Genomic DNA, 26992 nt, shown 5'->3' with positions numbered 1-26992 from the left:
GGGATGGCACATAGATGTTTTTTTAGGGTGAACCTCCGCTTTAAGTGCTGCGCAACCTGTTGGTGCTATATAAAATCTGTATAATAATAATAATTTTTAAAAAAATTATAAATATTTCAAAGTTAAAGTGGAGGTTCCCCCTAAAAAAAATGTCTAACAATACATTGCCGATACTTCCTGACATACCCAGTGCAGCGACGGAGCCATGCTAACAGGCTGTTAGCTGCTCCACAGATATCTTTTGGTTTTAAAAAACTTTTATCTCTTTGAGCAACCACCCCCGCTCTAAACCTATTTTTATGTTCATATTTTTTATTATTTTTTATTATATATTTTTCTGATATACCCTGCATGCTTTTGTGAGTGCTAAATAAACCAAGCACCTATTCCAAACATACCACGCTATGTCAGTGTGTTTTTTTCTCCGGAGGGCTGCTGGTTTTTAAAAAAACAACTACCCACCTTGGATTCGGATAAAACACCACTACTACATCTAGGAGGTCCCAAGTACAACTGAGGAACTACGGGAGACCACTGAGCCGTCCGAGGCTGACTACTTTGCACTTTACCCCTGCAGGGGTTAGTGCCTCTGGTAAGTGGGGACCCACAAGGGGGAGCACCGTGAACACTGCGTGCAAGTTCCACTACTGCATACCTGAGCACTCACCTTCACAGGTGCACCTATCACAGCACGGACTTTATCACCCCCTGGATGGCTTTTTTCATAGTATTGCTGTAAAAAGTTCTTTCACCGCATCCATATTGCTGGACTATATTTTTTCTATATAAGCACATTATTGGACTATTACAATATATATATATATTTTATATATTTTTTACAAGTACCACAATTTTATATTTTGGTTACATGCTTTTCTTTTGTCACATGTATATGTATTCGCATTATTGTTTTACTTATAGCACATTGGAACCTTCACAGGCTAGTTTATAGCCTACTAGTGATATTTGCATATATCCCCACCCCATAACACATATTTATATGTGGTGGGGCATTTTATGTTATATTTTTTTAATATTGTATTTTCACCTTAATATTTTGTCGGTATACAGGTCTGGTTTACTTACTGTACTGACCACTACACGTCACCTCACACCCATTTGGGTTACTGTTCACAATTATTGCTGTGCCCAGTTGCAGGTAGGGCAGCGCCACCACCCCTCCACACGTTCATCCAGTCTTTTACTATCTCCTATGGGGATTTGTTTTTGGGGGGCTGCAGCCTGATTATTGAATATTTTAATTTCAATTATTCTGATTATTTTATTTATCGGTTTTCCTGGATTTGATTAGACATCTGTCTAGTATCTACTGTCATATATATTAGCCTGGCTAGAGCCTAAGCGCAGATTAACCCCTATTCTACGTAATACATTGAGAAGACTGATTACACTGCGGGTATGCTGTTTTTTTTATTTATTTTTCGTACATACCTCGTTATCGCTGTTTCATCTCTCGGCTTCCGGGTATGATTCTTGCTGGACTGGGCGTTCCTAGTTGATTGAGGTTCCTCCGACCGGCGCATACTGCGCGTCACGACTTTCTGACAGAAGCGCAGGCACCGTATAGAGACGGCTCTATACGGCGCCTGCGCAGCAACGTTCGGCTTCTTTCGGAAAGTCGTGACGTCAAGTATGCGTCGGTCGGGGGAACGTCAATCAACTAGGAACGCCCAGACCCGCAAGAATCATACCCGGAAGCCGAGGGATGAATCGGCGATAACGAGGTATGTACAAAAAGCAGCATACCCGCAGTGTAATCAGTCTTCTCAATGTATTGTTAGAACTTTTTTTTTTAGGGGGAAGCTCCACTTTAAATTGAAAAAACAAACAAAAAAAAACACCAAAACTAAAACTGTATGAATAACATTGTAAAATAAAAAAATATATACTCATCAGTGCCACCTATCAGTGCTGCAAATTAATGCAACCAAAACTTGAAAAAAAAATAAAAAATTAAAAAAAAAAGATTGGTACTTCTACTCGTTCTTAAAAAAGTGGCATCGGTGCAACCCTAGAGACTATCATGGAAAAAAAATGTTCTGATATTGTAGTGTGTAGGAGGTCCCACAATATCAGATTTATAAAAGCATTCACATGGTTTTGGTAGGTAGGTTGATCTAACAGGACCTCGAGGTAGTTTCCTGTGAAATCTCAGGATTGCACAAGGTGTGACAGGGCACTCCCATACCACATTCCCATAGCATGTGGGATCTTCAGATTTCAGTCACCCCACCATTATGTACAAAAATGGTCCAGAAGATAAGGTGTCAGCTTAGGCTTTTCCTGAGCATTTTTATTTTAAAGATGGCCGCAAGACCTTCCTTTTTCATGTTGAGCCAGCCAGTCAGCCCACATTTCTTAGAATTGGCCCTCCTCTAAATCACCCGAAGAGCGGGCCTTTGTGCGTCCGCCCCCTCAGGACTAACAGCCCAGGTGGCCAGACTGGTTCTCAGTCTCCCCTCAGCCGCCGACCACAGTCTTTGTGCCATTCTTCTTCCTCTGTCGCGTTCCCGCGGCCACCTCCCACAATAACGCGCGCTCTCGCCAGCACTTCCGCTCTCAGCTACATCCGGTGCTCTCCCGCCGTGCTCTGCGCGGCCGGTCACAGGAAGCGTAAGGATGTCTAGCTGGGAGCGTGAGAGCGGACGGGGCTCCGGGGATGGACGGAACACTGGGGATGGGCGGATTTACGTCGGGAATCTGCCGTCCGATGTGCGGGAAAAGGAGCTGGAGGAGCTCTTCCATCGATACGGCCGAATCCGCACCGTCGAATTAAAGAACCGCGGCGGTGCCGCCGCTCCATTCGCCTTTATCAGCTTCCAGGACCCGAGGTGAGAAGGGAGCAGAGCGGTGTGGGATCGGGCGGTGGTGGGGGGCGGTTGTTTGGGATGAAGGGCGCACATGGAGAGTTTGTAGTCGGGGATGGCGGGAGAGGCGGTGGGGGGAGGGGACTCCCTCCCATGTGGGACTCTGTGACTTAGCTCTGCCTTCTTCTCCCAGGGATGCGGAAGATGCCGTGTTCGGGCGGAACGGATACGAGTTCGGATCTTGTCGGTTACGGGTGGAGTTCCCGCGATCTAACAGAGGGCCCGGAGGCGGTTATGGCGGACCTCGAGGAAGAAACGGCCCCCCATCCCGGAGATCGGAGTACCGGGTCCTTGTATCAGGTAGGCGCTGTGTGTGTGTATGTGATAGGCTGAGAGCACCCCACCGATTACAGCTGACCAATCAATGCAAGCTCATTGATCAGATCCGTGTCTTTATCACACAAAGGAGCTGGGCCACAACCATGGCAGGCTGATCACACCACAGATAACTCTACAATTGCCCACCTCTTTATGTACAATTCTGTGTATGGGCCTACACACAGGTCACATTCCATAGTAGTCAATGGCACTGATTATGTATACAACCCAAGATGTGAGTGCGCTACCTTTTGGCTCTAATGGTACAGATCTCATTGTATGGTTTTACATTATTATTATTATACAGGATTTATATAGCGCCCAACGGTTTGTGCACTTTACAACACGAAGGCCGATGGTACAGTTCCAATACAGCATAGGTGCTCAACCTGTGGCCCTCCAGCTGTTGCGGAACTACAATTCCCATCATGCCTTTGAGAGTCATGCTTGTAACTTGGCCTTGAATGAATGAAAACTTTTTTATAGCGCAGCACATGCGAACTTAATCGCCTCTGGGCCTTGCAATGCCTCATGGGATTTGTAGTTCTGCAACACCTGGAGGGCCGCCGGTTGAGCACCCTTACAATACATTTACAATGAGCCCGTGTCCAGACTATGCAGATTAAAGTAAACATTTGGTCTAAATCTCCACGGAAAACAATGGGGTAAAGGAGATTTCATCACCTCTTCTGTAATTGATGATTGTCTTCACAATGCCCTTAGATACAGAGGCCGATGAGGGTTTGTTTAAAGTGTTTTTACAGCTTGATTAAAGTATAAATTACATAATCTGGTTGAAAAAAGACAAATCCATCCAGTTCAACTATAAAAATAAATACAAAATATCATACAATCCTATACCCACAGTTGATCCTGAGCAAAGCGAAAAATCCCAGCAAAGCATGATCCAATTTTGCTACAACGGGGGGGAAAAAATTCCGTCCTGATCCCCCTGAGAGGCAATCAGTTTTTCCCCGGATCAACCTTACCTATAAGTCTAGTCTAAACTAGTGTTTGTTACCCCAACACTTCTGATATGATCTTGCTGTACTTGTATGAGAACGTATCCTGTTCTTTGTATTGCTTCCTTTGCAGGAAATCCCTGGTGTTCCTGCCAGTCCCCCCCTGCTTTCCTAATAAAAACTGACCACGCTAAGCAGGAGAGCACAACATGGTCAGTTCTCTAGCCACGCTGGAAACTCAGTGTACTCTCCTCTTATTATTATTATTATTATTATTATTATTATTATTATACAGGATTTATATTGCGCCAACAGTTTGCAGAGCACTTTACAACATGAGGGCAGACAGTTACAATACAGGAGGAATCGGATGATCCGATTTTGTCCTGACACGCCTCCTCTGCACAGCCATTCACTGGGAAGCTTGATGTGTTCTGTTGCTTCTCCTCTCCCCAGCTCTTATGCAGCTGAGAACGGAGGAAATGTTCTCGCTTATAAAAGACAAACGTGTGTGTGTGTATAGATGTGTGTATATATATATATATATATGTGTGTGTGTGTGTATATATATATATATATATATATATATATATACACACACACACACACGCGTTTTCCCTTACATTTCTATTTTATACTGAATGGGTTGCTTTACAAGGTGATCACTTTGAACCTTCTCCCACTCCTATTCAAAACCCTATACTAACTATCCTGTAAAGCGGAGTTTCTCAAACTTTGTCTTGACCAAAAACATCTAAAAAAATTCACTTATTTATTTTTACATATATAATTTTTAATTTATTGTGAAGGATGTGCCTGCTTTTCAGCGCAAATCAGATTGAAGCGAGGCTCCAAAGTCAACAAATGGGACGGTCTCTATTATAATTGAATTAGAGCGATCAAGTCATCCTGAGATCTCGCACAATTCTCACATTACCAGAGGAACCAATGAATGACATACTGACAGATTGCGTTTTTATGTTACTTTTTAACTTTTGCAACATTGATTTACCATTGAAATTTTTAATTATGTTCAAGGTTTCAAAAAGGTAGCAATTTTAAATATTTTTCAAAACTCCCACGGCACAGAGTTTGAGAATCACTACGGTAAAGCATGGGTGCTCAACCCGTGGCCCTCCAGCTGTTGCCAAACTATTCCCATCTTGCCTCTGCTTTTGGGAGTCATACTTGTAACTCTCTGCTTTGAAATGCCCCCATGGGACTTGTAGTTCTGCAACAGCTGGAGGACCAAGGTTGGACACCCATACTGTAAGGAAAGATGGTATATACTTATTTTAAAAGTGGTCCAGTCACATGATGTCGCCAGCTTTAGTGCAGAGGAAGCAGTGACAACAGCTGCAGTGCCTGGGCAGTGATGTCACCCATAGACATGGGATGTCCGCTGTCCCTTCTCTCCCCTGAAACTGGCACTGGAAGCTGATCACGTGACCGAACCCAGAGCACCATTAGGTAAATATACACATCATTCCTTTATCGGCTAATTAGTATAGGGCTTAGAATGGGGATAGGAGCAGGTTTAAGCCTAAATAGATTTAAACTGGACTTCTACTTTAATCTTTTCTGATTTGAGCAGTAAAAGTGCTTTAACAAAGGTCTCATTCACTTCTGTATCTAAAGGCATTGTGAAGACCTTCATCTTCAATTTCACAAGAGGCAATGGAATCGCATCTCCTTTACTCATTTTTTTTTTTTCTGTGGAGAACAGAATTTTGGCAGTCTGGCAGGCGCTATTGGGGCTCATATATGGATTTATTGGGTTGCATTTTACCACCTGGGAACCACTGGTGTTGCATACAGCCTCATGTACAATGAATTGCACGATACAGCTGTATGTGGGTATACGCGACTCCTAGCTTAAACTTGGGCAAACTTTTAGACATAAAGAAAAAGGACACAAGAAAAGGCGGTTACCTATAGACTAAATTGGCATCAAGGGGTTAAAAGTACAAAAATGGCTTTATTGAAAATCTGTAACAATGCACAAGTACTTAAATTTGAATATTCCTACAGCCATCACCACATAAAAAGACAACATTGTCACTCGCATCAAACACATAACCTAACCCCCCCCCCCCCCCCCCCCCCACACAGGATGTCAGGATTGGGCCACAAACCCTGTGAATAGGGTCTGAAAGTGGATCAGATGCACCTGTGTACATTTTCTTGTGTTCAGATTATTTATCTTTACACTAACCCCTTTTTCTGTAGGTCATTTTTGGTTACAAGAGACTGTGCACACTGCGTAGGAGTGTCACAGGGTTATTTATACTTCCCTCCTTAAGTTACATTTTCAGACATATGCCCCTAGGCAAGGACAGTCTAAATTCAGGGCCATGCATCTGCACCAATGTTTACACTTGGACCTTCTTATATATGCCTGTGGCTTCTGGGTGTATTTTACTTTATATTCTCCAATATGTCCATGTGCATGAGGCCAACTGAACCCTAAGCCTGTCATCTTTGCAAATTCTTTCACCATGCATGCAGTGAGGGGGGTCAGCAAGAGCTTGTTTTAAAAGCTCTTACTGTTTGTTAAAGGGGTTGTAAAGGCTTGTGTTTATGCACCCTAATGCATCCTATGCCTTAAGGTGAAAAAACACCTGGCAGTTTAAAGCCAGTCTGATTCACGTTGTGCAAATCGGATATGGTTAAAACTTCACCCGATTCGCATATATGTAAACCGAGCCTTACTTTAATAGTGTAGTATGGGTGACCATTCTGAGGCCATATGACCCGTTTTGCTTTCTGTTTCTTTTGCTACAGTAAGTCCTATTGATATTCACATTACAGGCTCAGCAGGTTTTGCATTCAAAGGCATGTCTTTGAGTAGCGCTGCATTCAAATGTAATAAGTCTGCATTAGTAAACAACCCCTTAATTGTACGCCCTAAATCTCGCATTCAAAATGCAAAAAAAAAAAAAAAACCTTCAATACTGGAGAAAGAACTTCTGTTACTTTTTTTCATTGTTTTTAGTATTGGCACCTACAGCCAGTCAGATTTTAAGTTTTAATTTCTAACCAAAGTAAAAAAAGTAATGTCTGAATTTATTACTATATACCAAATTTTTTTGTAATTTTTTGCATGTTTTAAGTATTTTTTTTTTTTTAACTCTCCATCTATTAAATCTTATGCCCTTGTTTTAACTTTGGATAGATTTTTTTTTCTGCCAGTAAATACCTTATACAGCCCACTTCCTGTTTCTTGTCTGGTCATTATCCCAGACTTGACATCATGCACAGCTCTCACTCTTGTGAGCGTTTGCCAAGAAGGGGGGGGGGGGGGGGGTTGGTTGTAAGAGGGCCAACGAGAGCTGCAGGTGTGTGTGTAAATCCAGGAAGTGAACAGGCAGCAACTTCAGCTGACCAGTTAAAATGGTTGCAGCCAGACCAAGTGGAGGGAGATTTCTGCAGTATATATAAAATATTCAAAGTGGTTGGAGGGAAGCTTCAGAATGGCAAAGAGGTTTTTATTACCAATTATGTGGGCAGACTGCAGTTCCTCTTTAAGAACACTGGCAAGTAGATGCTGTCAGTGTCTCTTGACTTGGGGATAGCTGATAAAAATGCACTTTCGTATAGGCGGCTTCATATTGCCCCCTAACATGTATGTTTGTTCTGCATGTAACACATCACATAACTATGTATGTGTTCATACAAGAAGGTCTTGCTGAGGAAAATAGGGGGGCGGTTGCTGTAGTTGGACTCGGGTTGCTGCTAATGCATTTTGTCTGTATAAAGACTTAAGTTGGCCATACACACAAAGATCCCCCCCCCCCCCCCCCGGCTATTTTTGAGCAGGCACCTTTTTAACAGTGTCTGCATCTGTCTGGATACAGCCACTGTTTGGCTGACACTTGTCTTTCAAAAAGTCAATTGGAACAAAATTGATGTTTATGGAGCAAGGTGATTCTGATAGGCCCACCCACAGCTGGAATAATGACATATTCAGCTGGATTTGGCCAAAATGTAAGCTGTTTATGACCAGCATCACACTTGAGTTTGTTCGTGTGGACTAGGGAGCGGGTGGTAGAACCAAGCAATCAAGCTGGTTTAACAGTCATGCAGCTGCTCAGAGATGTACACATACCACAGCGCTGTGTTCTTTTCAGTAGGCACTGGCTGTAATTAACTGTTTGTTGCTCCAAAACTTTAGGTTCTAAACCGGAACATGCATGTGGATTGGGAAAGGCAGTTGGTGCATGCTTGGTATGGGCTAGTGACTTAGAAGTCAGAGAGGAGGGTAAGGAGATCCAGTAGGAGTGGGTGGCTCACTTGCTCTCTCCTTGGTGTCAGTGTTGTGGAAGGCAGGTTTTTGTAGCCTCCAAGCAGCTGACTCCAAGGTGGAGGTGGTCCCCATTCTGCCCTAATGTTCAGTGAGTAATGGTAAGCTGCAAGACGGCATTCTGGTGTAGCTTGGCATTCTACATATTTCTGGCACCGTTTGAAAAGCTGGGCCCCTTCATCCCCAATGGAGAGATTTCCTTTCACTTCCTGTTTTAGTGATTCAACAAGGAAGGAAAGCCCACAAATGGGGGTCCGTTTTACCTCATAGTGACCGAATTGCTGTTTGTGGTGTTTCATCACATATGGCGACCCATCACATTTGGCTTACCCACTGGTGTGCGCATGTGCGATGCCGCCATATGCATTCCAACACTTTTACAAATGTGAAATTCTCATCGAAATAATGTTCACAAATTCCTTTCAGCTAAATTCATGAATGTGGTTTACAAGATTAACTGTTTGACCGTGGTTAGAACATCAACTTGTGTGTATATTTGCGTTTTTGTTTAAGTATAATATGTAAGCATTAGGGTTGTCCCGATACCACTTTTTTAGGACCGAGTACAAGTACCGATACTTTTTTTAAAATGTGTCCCCCCCCGTCCCCCCACAAATGCAGCCATGTCCCCCCACAAATGCAGCCATGTCCCCCCACAAATGCAGCCATGTCGCCCGTCCCCCCCATATGCAGCCATGTCGCCCGTTCCATATGTCGCCCGTCCCCCCCATATGCAGCCATGTCGCCCGTTCCATATGTCGCCCGTCCCCCCCATATGCAGCCATGTCGCCCGTCCCCCCCATATGCAGCCATGTCGCCCGTCCCCCCCCCCCCATATGCAGCCATGTCGTCGTCGCCCCCCCCCCCCCATATGCAGCCATGTCGTCGTCGTCGTCCCCCATATGCAGCCATGTCGTCGTCGTCCCCCATATGCAGCCATGTCCCCCATACCTAATGATGATGCCGCCGCGTTAATCACTGTGCGGCGAACAGTACAGGCAGCTTTCGTTTGAATAGCTGTTTTCCCCGCCACGCCGTGTAAAGGACACTCCACCTTGCTCGGGATTGGACAGATCCGTCCAAGGGGGAGTGTCTATGCGCGGCGGGCAAAACAGCTATTCAAACTAAAGATGCCTGCAATGTTCGCCGCACGGCGATTAACGCGGTAGCGGCGGATTTGCGATAGGCTCCCGCAAATACTCGGTACCGATACTGGTATCGGGACAACCCTAGTAAGCATTCCTGACCTTTCCTTTTGAAAGTGCTAGTTGACAGGCTATCATGCCTTTTTGCTTTGGTACTTGTGTTGCTGAGCTAGGATGTGTTTGGTGTCTTCTACCTTCTCCAATGTGCATACAAGTTCAGTGATGCCTGCGAGTCTGCATAACAGGAAGGTGGTCAAATGGCCTTGCCCATTGTCTGTCCCAGGTCTACTTTACATATTAATCCTATAATACTGTGAATGTAGAGATTCCTTGTGATTAAAGACCAGCTTTTTTATAATCTATATTGTAGGTCTTCCGCCATCAGGGAGCTGGCAGGATTTGAAGGATCATATGAGAGAAGCTGGAGATGTCTGTTATGCTGATGTACACAAAGATGGAATGGGAATAGTGGAATTTATACGCAAAGAAGACATGGAATACGCTTTGAGGAAACTGGATGACACTAAATTTCGGTCTCATGAAGTAAGCGGTGGCTGCATTACCACAAAAAAACAAAACAATGCATGCAGTTGATCGTGTATAACCTTATTTTTCTCTTGTAGGGTGAAACTTCTTATATTCGCGTGTGTGCAGAAAGAAATGCCAGTTACTCGCGATCCAGATCCCGCTCCCGTTCCCGTTCTAGAGGTCGTGATTCTCCTTATCAAGCTCGTCGTTCTCCTCGTTATGCCTCCCCCTTCCGACAGTACTGAGCTGCCACACAGGGACACTTTCTATAAAATCAAATCTGAAGACCATCTGCTCTTACATTCCACAACTGATGGAGTTCATTATCTTTTATACCATTATTTCTGCCCCTACTTTTTATTTTTAATTTTTTTTTTTTCTTTCTTTTTTTTAAAGGAAAGTGTGATCTTTGCATCAGATGTACTTGTTTTCTTTTACGTTTTGTCATCTTTTAAAAGGCAACAGACGGTATTGTGCCTGGTCTGATGTTCTTTGCATAAGTGTGCAGTGACAGTGAATGATGGCTCTATGGGGTATAAAAAAAACTAAAATGTGGAATGTTGTGGCACGGGGCAAACATAAGGGAAGGTACATGTTTGTCCTTTATATATAGACCTTTTCCCCCTCAATTTGTTAGAACGATATTATTTGAAATAACTTTTAATCCTCCTCAATCAAGTTTGTATGTGTTTATTTTTTCCTTTTTATTATGAAAGTGTTTCAGTTAAAGTAAACATCTGTAGCTGTCCTAATAAAACAGTGAGATTTCCAAAAGGTGTATTCTTTGCCTGTTTTCCCCTTCAGTCATCTCCTTTGGAGGATACGTAGTTATTTTCCTTCTGGGGTAAGGGAATATTTCCTGTTGGTAGAACGAACATTATTGTGTGTTTTTTTTTAAATATAAGCATTTTGCCAATCTCAAGTTTTTTTTTTTTTTTTTATACCTGGAGGCGCTACAAAATAATCTTCAACTACTGAGCTGGCGTTCTGAAGTAGTTTTTCTGAGCAACTGCCAGATGTAACCGTATCACTTCTTATATACAATGCCCTACAGGAAGAAAACAAGATGGTCATTATGTACATGAACCAACTGTCCCAATCGAGCTGTTGATGCTTACCTGTCCTCTAACACAGAGACAAGTGGCTCTATGCCATCGGTGTTCACACTGTGGAGCTGATTTGCAAAATTAACTGCACTCTGCAGGCGCATTACTCCCTCTTGATTCCGGAAGTCTACAAGTGCTAACCGCTCTAGATGATCGATGACCTCTGGAGTGACATGGCTGTCCTGGGAATTGCACAAAAAAAAAACTAGTTATGAAATTGTATTTCTTGGAATTTCAGAGAATTTGTGAAAATGGATTGCCGGAATTGCTTGGATACCAGCTTATGTGACCTATGGATGGATAACGCATGATAACTTGCATTGCGAGTTGGTGCAGTAAATTTGGTCATGTATAATAACTGCAAAATGCAATAAATAAACTGTGGGAAGGCAGCACATTGGCATTCTCTTGATGTAAAGCTAGTTTTGTTGGGGGATGCCTTTCTATAATTGACTATATTTACTGCAAGGATTTTTAGGGGAAAAGCAAATTCATACTAGTATGTAAATATATCTGTCTAGGAACTATGAAATGCAAGTGGAATCATTTTCCTACTATAATCGGGTTAGGCTATCGGTATTGAAAACTGTAGCCTTAAATTATGCAGCTACCCCTTAAGAGGAAAAGCTATCTGCTGTAAACCTAAGGACAGTGGGCCTTATCCACTTACGCCCGCCGTCGTTGTACGTCCGTACTTTGAGAGTATAGTTTTGGCAGCAGCTAGCTATCATAACCCCGGTATCCTCTTCTTCAGTGGGCGGTCTGCTTTCAGATAAAAGTGGTTTCTGTGGCAGATTCGCCGCAAGATCACTTATTAGCGGTGGGAGAGGACCCCCGCCACTTACCGGAGCTGCCGGCGATCGCCTCCTGTTAGGTATGGAGATGAGTGAGGGGAAAATGGCCTCCACCCGTCCCATACCATTGCAGGGCAGAAGCAACAACAAAACATTTCTTTCGCCCATGGCTCTTAACGGGACTTTAAAAAAAAATATTGCATTTTAGTGTAAATATTTCTTCTATTACAAGGGCTGTTTACATTCCTTGTAATAGGCATAAAAGTGACACTATTAAAAGTTTTTTTTTTTTTTTTTTAAATGCAATCATACTTTTCGTAGCTGTCACCTCTAAGACCACTGATCACTCAGTTCTTGGTCTTAGAGGCGAAAAGAGGGCAGTGGCAGTCAGTCATCAGCTCTGTCCCTCCAGCACTGGACTGTGGAGGGGTAGGAGCAGCTGCCTCAGTCTCTCAGCAGTGGGTTGAGAGACTGAGTAAGCTGCCGGTTAGGCATTTGGGTGGATCCTCTGACATTAAAGTTGGGATCCCTTCAGAGTCTGACCGACACACTTTAGCCTGCTGTTGGTTGAGTGCAGAACGAAGTGTACTCTTGTGACCCACAGGAGAAGTATGGCCAATAGAGCTTTGGCCTGATGTTTCCTTTAAAGTGAAACTGTAACAAAACCCTGACAGACTTTTCTTTTTTGGCCAGAGACTGTATGGATGTTTCTCCCTGCCGGAATGGTTTTCTGCAAGTGTAAACGTTGGCCATATTGTGCTAATATGCTGCATATACTGTACTAGCACATTATGGCAAAAGCTACAGGGAACCCAACATTTTAAGATTCCTCCTGGTAGTTTAGATCTACTTTAAAGCTCAAACTTTCAGTGGGAAATGTCCAGATGTATTATTATACAGGATTTATATAGTGCCAACAGTTTGTGCAGTGCTTTACAAGGTTGGGGAAAACATTACAATACAGGAGGAAACCGAGGGGCCTTCTCAGAGCCTACAATTTAAAAACTTAGAAAGTAGCTATAGCCGGAGCAGAAAAGCCTTTCCCCTGCCAGTATGTTAAAGAGAAGGACTCTGGAAGAATGGTCTTTCTGCAGAGTTGGAGCTCATGCCTTCTGCAGGGAGACTGCTTCTTCAGAGAGAAAGGGCCCTTCTCTGCAGAGGAAACATTTTTATATTAATGCTGGCCATACACTATACGAAAATTCGGTCGTAAAGAAAGATCCTTCGTTTTTCGGCCAGTTAATGGGCACAAAATCAAAAATTGTTTGGACGTTTTTGAGCCGAAAAAACGAAGGACAAGTTTGGAAATTTTCTGCCGAACGAACGATAAATCGGAAGGTTAATGTGTTCCCGTCCGAACTTTCTGCACTAGGTATATGTAAAAAAAAACGAACCATTTTTTTTTTTTTTTTTTTTATGTCCACTGAACGATTAATCGCCCATTACATGATTGCACTATCGTTTGCACTCACGAAAGAACTTTAGTTTTTCGAAAGTTCTTTTGGACGATTTTCCGTGGAGTGTATGGCCAGCATTAGGCTGTAGTTACTTTAAAAATAAATCACAAGACTTTCTACACCTTTTTATTTTATTGCAATTGGAATAATTTGGGCTGATTAATTGAAAGTTCAGTTGAACATAGAATTGTATCCTATGCAAAAGCAGAACTTTGGAAAATACATTGCTATAAAAGGAACCTGTAATGTTTGTTTTAGTATACACACTCACAGCCGACTGTAGATTCAAACTAAAAGGTAATTTTTAAGCTAAACGCACTCGTAGGAGGCCAGTATTATAATCCAGACACCTCTACCACACAGTACAGAGCATAATCCCCTACTTGCTGAATGGACTGTGTAGTTGTGGCATCTACTTTCTAGTATCAGCACATGTGTACTGCGACACTTGCCTGTCAAACTCCAGGTGCCTGTGCACAAAGGTTTGCATGAGGCTACCAAGAAATTCCAAGCACTTACCCTAGTTGAATTTAAAGCTGTTCTAAAGGTGCAGCTTTCTTTTCTTAAAATAACGTTATTTACTCGCGCAGTGACCTCGAACCTCCGCCTCTTGTGCGTCTGCCACATAGCAAGCGCTTGCTATGGTGGTAGACTTGTGGGTTCGCTCCTGAGCTAGGCTGTGTGTGTCCATAGACACACACGGTATGGCTAGGGTTGCTACCACATCCCTTTATGGCTAGGTTCCCACTGCTGCGAATTCTATTGTGATTTCTCAAATTCACAAGTCATTTAAATTTACATAGCTTAACATTAGTGCTGTTCACATCAATGCGTTGCGAATATAAGCTGCAGGAAAAAAGGGTCCTGTGCGAGTTTGATCCATGTGCGATGCAAATTTAGCTCTATAGACTGGCATTCCCTGAAATCGCGGCCGTGAAATCACTGTAAAAATCGCAAAATTTTGAATTCGCAGCAGTGTGAACCTAGCCTAAAACCAAACATATTAATTACACAAGTTCTGTGGCTGATTAAAGGAGTTCTCTGACCTAAAACTTTTAACCCCCGCTGTGCCCGGGCTGTAAAACTATACAAAATAAACTTTCACTTACCTGCCTACGATCCCCCGTTGTTCCGATATCGCCGTCCCGTTCTCCGGTCCCGGTCTCTTCCGCTTCCTGTGTGTCGGTGACTCATAGTGCGCTCAGCCTATCAGCGGCCGCGACGGGACATTGCTGCGGCCGCTGATAGGCTGAGCGCACTATGAGTCACCGACACACAGGAAGCGGAAGAGACCGGGACCGGAGAACGGGACGGCGATATCGGAACAACGGGGGATCGTAGGCAGGTAAGTGAAAGTTTATTTAGTATAGTTTTACAGCCCGGGCACAGCGGGGGTTAAAAGTTTTAGGTCAGAGAACTCCTTTAAGGTGGTAAACTCACTTGGTGCTTTATTTGCAATAAATGAGCTTCAGCACCTCATATGTTCGGGTTTAAAGGCATGAGGTGGCAACCCTAACTATGGCCCAGTCCCACCCCTCACAGGATAAAACTGAAATCAGGAGACAATGGCCCTCACTGCTGCCTCTGCCTTGTGGGAAGAGAAGAAGGAGCAGCGTGGGCACTCGGGCTCGGTTCACATTGGCGTGATGCGGGAAACCCTGCGAGTTCCCACATTGCACCTGACTCGCAGGCAGGTCACACTGCCTTTATGCGAACCGCTAGGAGTGTCAAAGTTAATGACACCCCCAAATCGGTCTCTCATATTGCAGTGTGAACTGTCAATTCAGACAGGAATCTGAGAGCGTGAACACCCATGCCATCCGATTCTGGTGCCAAAAAAAAGGCTCCTGCATGACTCTGGTCCGAATGCAATGCAAATTCAGCCATACAAGCTATGGCTGAATTTTCATCGCATGCGATTTGCACAGTAGTGCGGCATGAATCACATGTAATGTCTGAAAGTGCACCAATGTGAACTGAGCCTGAGGCACAGTTCACATACGATGTCGCACAGCACACCAATGCAATTCGATTCCTATCAGAATCTACAGTTCGCACTACGATACCATTCTGGAGGTGTCATCATCTTTGTTTTGACACTCCCAGTGGTTCACATAAGGCTGCGAGTCAGGTGTGATGCAGTGGATTTGCAGGGTTTCCCGCATCACACCAATGTGAACCAAGCCTCAATGAGTTTGGATGAGAAGCAGTTTAATTGTAAATTATATATCAGACAGGAGGCTCATATCTTATGCATTATCTTTCTTTACTAATGCTCATAGCAGAAATACAGTAAAACATTTATTGTAACTTAAAAAATTCAAAGAACTACCCTTCCCAGCAGTCCCTGGGCCAACGTAGCCCCTCCTAGACCGTAATCTATATAAGGGACTGTCTGAGGTAACCTATTCCTCTTTCTTTCTGCTCATGGCAGAGATAAGTATTCCAATGTGTTTGTTCTTTAATATCTGATGTATAATATAGACATCTGTGGCATTGTGGATAGTTTTTCACTATCTACGGTGCGCCTTTATTTATTGTATTTTAATTTAATGTTAATTTTAAATGTAATTTTATGGATGTCGTTTGGTATGTAACATCCTTTTGTAGGGGACGCAGCTCTCCGCTACTGTGTACATTTTTGTACAATTATTGAGCTCATTATTGCGCTTTTTAATGGTTATTCTCTGAAAACCCGTTGCTCGTTTTTTCTTTGTTTGTCCCCTTGCTTTGTACTCCATTCCCGGCTCCCGGTTGGGCTGTGCGCTCTAGCACACTCGGCACAGTTTCTGACTGGAGGTAGGACGGCGCCATTTAAACACATTGGCGCTTTTTTTCCTACCTCCCTTCTTCTCCCCCCCTGCATCACTCCGACAGTGTGCGGCGTGCGGGGCAGGGCTTGGAATGCGGTTCCGCATGTCTAGTCTTGTAGTGGGGAGTTTCTCCCCTCACAGTGATAATCTTGTATGAGTGAGGGAACGAACCTTGCCTCACTCCTACAATCCATTTCAATGCATACAGTTTAGGTTGGGGGGCGGATTTTCCGCCGCGGCCGCTCCTCGCCGTCACAACGGTGCCTCTCTCGGTAACGGGAGGCGCCCCCCCCCCCTCCCCCAGTCTCCGAGCGGGACGGGAAAGAGCAATTCTCATCGACCGCTCCGTCCCTCACCCCTCGGACCAATAGAGACTCCAGAGGCCGTAGTCTCGCGAGACTTCGCCTCTGGAGCTGAAATCTCGTCAGGAACCTGCTGCTGTTCCTTCATATTTGCAGCCAGTAGATGGCAGTGTAACCTCACAGGAGGATGAGAGATCTCATTTCGACCACTAGATGGCAGTACATCATTCCAAGTCGAGATCAAAATATATAAATAAATATATATATTTTCTTTTCCTTCAGGTTTCCAATAATTGAATGAAATATTCTAAATAATCAAAATTTAAATAAATAAATTAAATAATTTAAATATTCAAATCTCAATGAATAATTAAATAAAATAAATGTATATAATAAATAAATAAATTACATAATTTTAAATGAGCCAGGACCTCGCTCCCCCTGCATTGCTACGCCAGTGTGCGGCGTGCGATACAAGGCACAGGACGCGGGTCCTCATGCTTGGCTCCATTGTTGTGGGGAATCACTCCCCTCACTGTACTGTCACAAACAAATGAATACGTTTAATAAATAAATAATAATACATATATTGGTGAATAAGTATTTTATGGGTATATATTATATATAATATTATATGATTAATTTGATATGACAAAATATATGATGTATATTTTATAAATATAGATCATATTATATTAATAAATGAATATATTATTAAATAAATATCATACTAATCATCGGTTTATGTCTCTGGGGAATTTATTTCCCTGGCATGTACTCTACTGAACAAATAAATAAATAAATAAATATTTTAATATACAAAGAAATGTATAAATTATACAAATAAATAAATAAATTATACCAATAAATAATTTTATCACAGGTTTCTAAAACCTGATCGGTAGATCCGTCCGGGCCGCCCTGGCGTTGGTTATCCCAACCCGCCTGCACCCCCTATGTCCGGACCATCCGGCAACGGTTTACCGCCCCTAAGAGGGACTAGGTGTCTACAAAACACCGCCACATTTCTGTGGCCCCCGACTCCCCGGCAGGGGAAGTAAATAACATGCCCCAGGCAGTACCCCACCAGGACTGCCGACCCACTGCTCTCCCAGACTCCGATCGACCCCCGAGCCTCGGGGAGATGCACAGGCAGAGGCAGCGATCCGCTAGACGGACTAAGCCAGACCCATTCGTGGACTCTTCCAGAGTCGTCCGAGGCGGCTAACACCTTTGAGTCTGAGGATGAAGATGATGAGGATGATGATGATTATTATTTGAGCAGTGGGCACATGGCGCTTCATGACGACGCCAACCCTGTGTACCAGGGTGGAACATTATTGGACTCTCATGGAGAGCCATTGTCGATCCGGGGGCGATTGCCATCCTCACTCCGGTGACTGGGCACCTCTACCCGAGGTGGCCCAATATATCAATACTGGACCCGGACATCGGTCGGTAAACCCCACCGAAATAAATTGAGGGCGTTCTACCCCCTTCCATTGCCAAATAAGATTGTGCATACTCCCGGGGTGGACCCCATACTCTGGAGGTATCTCACCAAACACGGGAAGTATCCCAAGAAGGGAATAGAGAGGTCCTTTCGGACCATTCAGGCCAGGGTCTTAGACCTTTTGGTCCTATCACCACAGCCTACGCCTTAGCGAACAGACTACTACCGCTGAACTACCGTTCGACCCAGCTCAACTCAGGGGCTGGGCCCAACGGGCAGTTGCCTCCTGGGATGCACGAACACTACGTGTCCGACAGGACACCGCCGCTCAATCTCAATGAGACTTGATCCCCAGCGGTTCCACCTAGCCGAATCAGACCCCGGCCATACCACCGAGGGCATGCTACTCGGGATCACGCGGATAAAGATATTACAAGTCGGTAGGGCTCCGGGCTTCCTCAGTACCATCTTCCTGGCCAGGTAAGGGTGGCGGTTATCGCCCTGCGGTAAAATCTCACCTCTGCGGTTCAGAGGGGTGAGGTTGGTTATCTACTTGGACGACCTACTCTTAACGGCTCGTCCTCCTCGCCTGGCGAGCGAACACGCCTCCCGGACAACTCCCCATAGATCACAGGGATCTATCCTCTCCCCATCGCAGGGGGATAGAGTTTTTCGGGTTCTTGGTGGACACCAGCCGAGCGGTCCTTCGGCTACCCATGACCAATTGACCGCCATCTGCAAGAGATCAATATCTTACTGGGCAAACTACGGGTCCCCTTACGCGGATTGGCTCGCCTAGTCGGCCTGTTATCGGCGTTAATCCAGACCATTTTTCCGGCCCCCCCCCCCTTCATTATCGAGCCCTCCAGAGACTCAGGGCCCTGCGTCTTCGCTAGGGGCTTCACTGTGCAGACGAAGTCGCTTTGGACACAGAAGCCATGCTGGACCTGGCTGGGGTGCTCGGTGCGGTCCCTCGTCCGCAAGAGGGACTTGGTCCGCAGCGGAGTCTCTGCTGCATGTCAACACGTAGAACTCCTGGCGACCTTCTTGCCGTCAGGACTCTGCTACCACACACGTCCAACTACTGTGTGTTCTTGCGCATGGACAACGTAACCGCGGTCCAGTATGTCAATCACTTGGGGGGGTCCCAGATCCAGAATCCTAGCGGATCTTCCAAAGACTTCTGGCACTTATACCTGGAACGCAACTTCGTTCCGGTTGCGGAATATGCCCCAGGCACTTCCAATATGATGGCGGATTGGAATTCTCGTTACCCAACCGATTCCGGCGATTGGCGGCTTCGCCGGTCAATGCTCCTGGCCCTCGCTCACCTATGGGATCCTTGCTAAAAACTATGGACCCATTCGTCTGACCCTCAGGGTCCTCCTTCACATTACAGACATGAGAACATCAGTCGTGCGGTTCACTCTGCGGTGGCCGATGTAACCAAGGCTTCCCCTCCTTCTGGGGATGTCGGTGGATCTCCCCGGGTTGTTTACTCACCCCCCTCATCTCCTTGCCAGTCCCGAACAGGGATCTGCACCCTCTACTCACGGCGCTCATCCTACCTCGCCCCGCTTGGGTGGCTTCTGGGTGCCGGTCGCGGACAGCGATCTTAAAAGTTCAGCTGGGGTCTCCTTGCTTGGGCCTGGTCCCCGAGGCTAGATCGACATCTCGATCTAACTGGGGACTCTAGTTGGTGTGATCAAGGACAGGTTGGCCTGTTCAGGCGTCTGCCTGTAGTGACCAACTATCTGATGGACTCTTTTGAATCCGGGAGGTCCTATGGCTCCCTTAACGTCTATCGCTTTGCGACTCTAGCCTACCGCTCCCTTGTAGTCTTACTACCGGTGGGTGAACATCCATGGGTGTATTGACTTTGACAGGCGTTAAGTTTCAACGCACTCCACGCCCAAAGTATCAGCACTCTTGGGATGTGACCTAGGTCCTGACCATGCGCTCGGACTGGGGGGGACAATCTCACTCTGTCCTGAGGTTATTGTCCTTCCAGCTTACTGCCCTCTCGTGTCTGACTCCGTCTTACGTGCGTCAGGCTTCACGACGTGGGACATAGCCAGGCGTCGGGTCTCATCTCAGTGAGTCAGGTTTTTTCCATCATGTGTAAACCAGCGAGGGGTCTTCCATCGGCTTTCTACCCGTTCTTCCCCGCGCATCCACAACTATGCGTGCTCCGCTCTATACAGGCTTACGAGCCCTTGACGGTCCCGCTGCGATCTTCGCAATTCTCCCAATCCCTTATTTCCTACGTTAAACCTCAATTTCTGGATTTCGCGGCTACGCTAACCAGAGGGGCACGGTCAGTCATGGAAAGGATAAGGTTTGACATAACCCCATTAGGTGCCCATCACTAAGGTCGTCACCTCGAACGACTCCCTCTAGGACTTACGGCTAGCGGCGGACTGGTCGTCCCGATCACCTTCCGCCAATTCTGCTTCAGACCGGAGGAACACATATCTGTATCAGTTTGTAGTTGTTCCGATTGTTATCATTTATATATACATTGTTATAGCTTTGAACTTGCATAAGATATGAGCCTCCTGTCTGATATATAATTCGAGATTTTCCTAGCTTGTGACGGAAAATATTAATTATATGAAGACAGGAGGCGAGTATCTTCCCTCCCGACCCAACCCTATCACGGTGTTGTCTCTCTCTCGTTCTAGGCTGTTGAACCACGCATCCTGCAAATCGGAGGCTGATACGCCCCGGGAGTTGAGATGGCTGTTCCGTTTCGACCCATGGGTTTTAGTTCATCGCAGACCAAAAATGGAGGTTCCTACTGCGTTCCAGATCCGGAGTCGGGATGCCGTTGACCGAATCCGGTACCGAAGGCTGTTGAACCACGCACCCTGCAAGTCAGAGGCTGATACGTCCCGGGAGTTCGTTTTCACTAGCCCCGTTGGGATTGCTGTTCCATTTCGATCCATGGGTTTAGTTCACCGCAGACCAAAAATGGAGGCTCCTACTACGTTCCAGATCCGGAGTCGGGATGCCGTTGACTGAATCCGTTGGTCCATGTTCCTGAAGACAACTGACCGGTCGGCTCCGAATGGTTTGGGTTTCCTACAGTCCCCCGTTGGGATGAAGTTGGTCTGGATGAAGTTGGTCCGTGTTGGCCTTGTCCTTTTCGTTCCCTCCAGATCGGATGTCGTGTTCCGGTCGGAAGGTTCCCGGCAGCCACGGAGATGTCTAAATGGACTTTCGGTTCCTGTTTACGCTAATTCGCACGAAGAAAGAGGAATAGGTTACCTCAGACAGTCCCTTATATAGGTTACGGTCTAGGAGGGGCTACGTTGGCACAGGGACTGCTGGGAAGGGTAGTTCTTTGAATTTTTTAAGTTACAATAAATGTTTTACTGTATTTCTGCTATGAGCATTAGTAAAGAAAGATAATGCATAAGATACTCGCCTCCTGTCTTCATATAATTAATATTTTCCGTCACAAGCTAGGAAAATCTCGAATTGCGTAGGGGTTCTTTACAGTTAGAGCAGTAAGGATGTGGAACCCCCGTGCACAGTTTGTGGTGTCAGCAGGGAGCATTGATAATTCAAAAAAAACTTTTAGATGCGTATCCTAGGAAAGGCTATATACAGGGGTATGGGAAATGGTTGTCTTAAAGTGAATCTAAAGGAATTTTTTCTTTTTTTTAAATAACAAACATGTTACGCCTGCTAGACGTTTATATATATATATATATATATATATTATATTTATATATAAAAAAAAGCCAGTAACGTTGGCTGTAGAGTGAGTTTCAGTGTTTTTGTAGTAGCGTTTTCTTTAGTAAGACTATACTCCCATAAAAGCTTATGGTTCAAAAACGCTGAAAAATGCCGAATAGCTGCGTTTTTAAGTGGTTTTTAGTTTTTCTCAGAGTTGGGTCGCTTTCACACCTGCGGACTGTATGTCCGCTTTTTCCATCCATCCGTTTGCGGATGAAAAAAGGGACATACATTGGTCCCTATGAGATTGCGGGTGTCAGCGGATGAATATCCGCTGACACCCGATCTTGTCCGCCTCCGTAATGCTCCAATTCTGCAGACGGAAGAAAACCCTATTTTTTTTTCTTGCGTCATCGGATGAACACCGACATACGGTCCGTGTTCATCTGATCCCCCATAGGGGAGAGTGGAGAAAAGACAGGGACCGCCATGTCATCCGCCGGCTCAGCGGGGATCAAAGGAGCGATCCCCGCTGAGCATACGGAGGTTCACGGTTCATTACTGATCCGCCCCGTGTGAAAGGGCCCTTAGAGCATTTTTTCAGCTGAAAAAGTCCTGCCAAAAACTGCTGCCAATAGCCTATTTATGCATGGAGACATAGCATAAGATGCTGGGGAGTTTATTGACTGCAGAAAAAAAAACATCCAAAGCCAAAAACAGCAGCTCCAGTGTGCATAAGGCCTTATACTTACCTGCTCTATGTAATGGTTTTGCATAAAGCAGCCCCAATCCTCTTTTTTTTTTGCTATGGGGCCACTTGAGCAGGCTTGCACCTGAGCCACGGTTTGTGTGTCCATTTAATGGCCCATTTGCCCCTGCTATCTACTCATTGGCTATGGTTGACAGCAACAGGAGCCAATGGGCTTCTGCTGCTATGTGAGCCCATGAAGAGAGAGACCCAGGAGAGCTACTGCTCCTCATGCACATTACTGTATTGAGATGGGGCTCAGGTAAGTATAAGGGGGAGCTGCATTCAGAAGGTGGTTTACCTTAAAGTGGTTCTAAAGGCTTTTTACCTTCTCTGTGCAGCAAAGCCAGGTGCACAGTTGACCCGAGTGCACCCGTCATTGGTCAGTTGGAGCAGGGGAGACATTAGGGGACAAATAGATCCCTGATGTCTTCATAAAGAAGCTGTCACCTGCCCAAATTATATCACATAGGGCAGTGATGGCAAACCTTGGCACCCCAGATGTTTTGGCACTACATTTCCTATGATGCTCCTCTACACTGCAAAGTTCAAGAGCATCATGGGAAATGTAGTTTCAAAACGTCTGGAGTGCCAAGGTTCGCCATCACTGATATAGGGGCTTGTTAGTCCCGGTGTGATAGCAATCAAATTTAAGTGGCTGTAAACCCTTAAGGCTGTTAAAAGTGCAGCTTGTTCTGCATGCATAGCGTGTGGGGCAGTTGTGTCCAGAAAAACTGTTAGAATTGACTCATGCAGGCAACAGAAACTTTGGATTCAGGCAAGTACACACTATACAATATTCTGGAGCTTTAAATAATTTAAGCCAAAAATGACAATTTTAACACGTGTGAAAAATGATAACATGAGGGGGAAACGGTTAAATATTATTTATGCAGTTCAGCTTTAAATGAACCATCTTGCTAATACTGCATTTGATGTGTGCATGTGTCTCGCCCAGATGTACACAGCACTATGAATTCATCTTATACGGTCATCCAGACCTACTATTCTGTTAAATCTTTAAAGCTGAAAATGAACCTGTGATTGTGGCTCAGGAGCAGTCACAATACAAATCCCATATATACACACCTGTGATTGTGGCTCAGGAGTCCTCACAATACAAATCCCATATATACCTGTGATTGTGGCTCAGGAGTCATCACAATACAAATCCCATATATACCTGTGATTGTGGCTCAGGAGCCGTCGCAATACAAACCCCATACACACCTGTGATTGTGGCTCAGGAGTCCTCACAATACAAATCCCATATACACCTGTGATTGTGGCTCAGGAGTCATCACAATACAAATCCCATATACACCTGTGATTGTGGCTCAGGAGTCATCACAATACAAATCCCATATACACCTGTGATTGTGGCTCAGGAGTCCTCACAATACAAATCCCATATATACCTGTGATTGTGGCTCAGGAGTCCTCACAATACAAATCCCATATATACCTGTGATTGTGGCTCAGGAGCCGTCACAATACAAATCCCATATATACCTGTGATTGTGGCTCAGGAGTCCTCACAATACAAATCCCATATATACCTGTGATTGTGGCTCAGGAGTCATCACAATACAAATCCCATATATACCTGTGATTGTGGCTCAGGAGCCGTCACAATACAAATCCCATATATACACACACCTGTGATTGTGGCTCAGGAGCCGTCCCAATACAAATCCCATATACCTGTGATTGTGGCTCAGGAGCCGTCCCAATACAATTCCCATATACCTGTGATTGTGGCTCAGGAGCCGTCACAATACAAATCCCACATATACCTGTGATTGTGGCTCAGGAGCCGTCACAATACAAATCCCACATATACCTGTGATTGTGGCTCAGGAGTCCTCACAATACAAACCCCATATACCTGTGATTGTGGCTCAGGAGTCATCACAATACAAATCCCATATACACCTGTGATTGTGGCTCAGGAGTCCTCACAATACAAATCCCATATATACCTGTGATTGTGGCTCAGGAGTCCTCACAATACAAATCCCATATATACCTGTGATTGTGGCTCAGGAGCCGTCACAATACAAACCCCATATACCTGTGATTGTGGCTCAGGAGTCATCACAATACAAACCCCATATACCTGTGATTGTGGCTCAGGAGTCCTCACAATACAAACCCCATATACACCTGTGATTGTGGCTCAGGAGTCATCACAATACAAATCCCATATACACCTGTGATTGTGGCTCAGGAGCCGTCACAATACAAACCCCATATACCTGTGATTGTGGCTCAGGAGTCATCACAATACAAATCCCATATACACCTGTGATTGTGGCTCAGGAGTCCTCACAATACAAATCCCATATATACCTGTGATTGTGGCTCAGGAGTCATCACAATACAAATCCCATATATACCTGTGATTGTGGCTCAGGAGCCGTCACAATACAAACCCCATATACCTGTGATTGTGGCTCAGGAGTCATCACAATACAAATCCCATATACACCTGTGATTGTGGCTCAGGAGTCCTCACAATACAAATCCCATATATACCTGTGATTGTGGCTCAGGAGTCATCACAATACAAATCCCATATACACCTGTGATTGTGGCTCAGGAGTCCTCACAATACAAATCCCATATATACCTGTGATTGTGGCTCAGGAGTCATCACAATACAAATCCCATATATACCTGTGATTGTGGCTCAGGAGTCCTCACAATACAAATCCCATATATACCTGTGATTGTGGCTCAGGAGTCCTCACAATACAAATCCCATATATACCTGTGATTGTGGCTCAGGAGTCATCACAATACAAATCCCATATATACCTGTGATTGTGGCTCAGGAGCCGTCACAATACAAATCCCATATATACACACACCTGTGATTGTGGCTCAGGAGCCGTCCCAATACAAATCCCATATACCTGTGATTGTGGCTCAGGAGTCATCACAATACAAATCCCATATACACCTGTGATTGTGGCTCAGGAGCCGTCACAATACAAACCCCATATACCTGTGATTGTGGCTCAGGAGTCATCACAATACAAATCCCATATACACCTGTGATTGTGGCTCAGGAGTCCTCACAATACAAATCCCATATATACCTGTGATTGTGGCTCAGGAGCCGTCACAATACAAATCCCATATATACCTGTTATTGTGGCTCAGGAGTCCTCACAATACAAATCCCATATATACCTGTGATTGTGGCTCAGGAGTCATCACAATACAAATCCCATATATACCTGTGATTGTGGCTCAGGAGCCGTCACAATACAAACCCCATATACCTGTGATTGTGGCTCAGGAGTCATCACAATACAAATCCCATATACACCTGTGATTGTGGCTCAGGAGTCCTCACAATACAAATCCCATATATACCTGTGATTGTGGCTCAGGAGTCATCACAATACAAATCCCATATACACCTGTGATTGTGGCTCAGGAGCCGTCCCAATACAAATCCCATATACCTGTGATTGTGGCTCAGGAGCCGTCCCAATACAATTCCCATATACCTGTGATTGTGGCTCAGGAGCCGTCACAATACAAATCCCACATATACCTGTGATTGTGGCTCAGGAGCCATCACAATACAAATCCCATATACACCTGTGCTTGTGGCTCAGGAGTCATCACAATACAAATCCCATATACACCTGTGATTGTGGCTCAGGAGTCCTCACAATACAAATCCCATATATACCTGTGATTGTGGCTCAGGAGTCATCACAATACAAACCCCATATATACCTGTGATTGTGGCTCAGGAGTCCTCACAATACAAATCCCATATACACCTGTGATTGTGGCTCAGGAGTCATCACAATACAAATCCCATATACACCTGTGATTGTGGCTCAGGAGTCCTCACAATACAAATCCCATATATACCTGTGATTGTGGCTCAGGAGTCCTCACAATACAAATCCCATATATACCTGTGATTGTGGCTCAGGAGCCGTCACAATACAAACCCCATATACCTGTGATTGTGGCTCAGGAGCCGTCACAATACAAATCCCATATATACCTGTGATTGTGGCTCGGGAGTCATCACAATACAAATCCCATATATACCTGTGATTGTGGCTCGGGCTCAATTCTCCACGTCGGATTCTGCGGCACCTTCAGAGGATGAAAATCATATTGTTTATTGCCAACATTCATTACATCCTAGGTATAATATCCAGCTGCTCGGGCACTACAGGTCCCAGCAGGTTCTCCATCACACTGTGCACAGAGGCCCCCTGGAACTTGTAGTCTCTGATCAGCTGGAGGACAGTGAGCACTCCTATACCTTACTCTGCGAGGACAGGAGGCGTACAAACCCAGCCGTCCTCCACTGTCTCACAGCTGCCTTCTGCACCCACATTTTCACAGGGTCGCCTTCCAGTGACGCCAACAGCGGCGCGACGGCTGACGTGACCTTGAGCAAAGAGCAGCCATCTTTAGAGAGGGCACAGGAGACATTGCTGGGTATGGTGC

At 45.0% G+C, this 26992-nt stretch overlaps 2 protein-coding genes across 2 annotated transcripts; one reads left to right on the top strand and one right to left on the bottom strand.

Annotated features, from left to right (window-relative positions):
* Window positions 1-2454: 2454 nt before the first annotated feature.
* On the top strand, window positions 2455-10918 carry SRSF9 (serine and arginine rich splicing factor 9). Its single transcript, XM_040350153.1, has 4 exons — window positions 2455-2852; window positions 3022-3188; window positions 9987-10159; window positions 10240-10918. Exons 1-4 carry the CDS (start codon window positions 2641-2643, stop codon window positions 10387-10389), a joined length of 702 nt encoding a protein of 233 aa, XP_040206087.1. The 5' UTR covers window positions 2455-2640; the 3' UTR covers window positions 10390-10918.
* Window positions 10819-26970, bottom strand: GATC (glutamyl-tRNA amidotransferase subunit C). Its single transcript, XM_040350162.1, has 5 exons — window positions 26805-26970; window positions 26585-26632; window positions 11263-11432; window positions 11089-11192; window positions 10819-11003 (listed from the first exon to the last, which is right to left on the bottom strand). The coding sequence occupies exons 1-5, from the start codon at window positions 26877-26879 to the stop codon at window positions 10945-10947; spliced, it is 456 nt and encodes a 151-aa protein (XP_040206096.1). The 5' UTR covers window positions 26880-26970; the 3' UTR covers window positions 10819-10944.
* Window positions 26971-26992: the final 22 nt, after the last annotated feature.

Source organism: Rana temporaria, chromosome 1 (genome assembly GCF_905171775.1).
Source record: "Rana temporaria chromosome 1, aRanTem1.1, whole genome shotgun sequence".
NCBI lineage: Eukaryota > Metazoa > Chordata > Amphibia > Anura > Ranidae > Rana > Rana temporaria.
The sequence above is the reverse complement of the archived record's forward strand: the minus strand, read 5'-3'. Positions and strand labels throughout refer to the sequence as shown.

What these genes read in the sequence shown, in the direction of transcription:
- SRSF9 (XM_040350153.1), top strand. Translation starts at nt 2,641, where the DNA reads ATGTCTAGCTGGGAGCGTGAGAGCGGACGGGGCTCCGGGGATGGACGG. An exon ending in ATCAGCTTCCAGGACCCGAG is followed by an intron (nt 2,853 to 3,021) that starts GTGAGAAGGGAG and finishes TTCTTCTCCCAG; the next exon opens with GGATGCGGAAGATGCCGTGT. An exon ending in GTACCGGGTCCTTGTATCAG is followed by an intron (nt 3,189 to 9,986) that starts GTAGGCGCTGTG and finishes TCTATATTGTAG; the next exon opens with GTCTTCCGCCATCAGGGAGC.
- GATC (XM_040350162.1), bottom strand. Translation starts at nt 26,879, where the DNA reads ATGTGGGTGCAGAAGGCAGCTGTGAGACAGTGGAGGACGGCTGGGTTT. An exon ending in TCCTGTCCTCGCAGAGTAAG is followed by an intron (nt 26,633 to 26,804) that starts GTATAGGAGTGC and finishes CATCCTCTGAAG; the next exon opens with GTGCCGCAGAATCCGACGTG. An exon ending in TTATTTTGTAGCGCCTCCAG is followed by an intron (nt 11,004 to 11,088) that starts GTATAAAAAAAA and finishes TTCTACCAACAG; the next exon opens with GAAATATTCCCTTACCCCAG.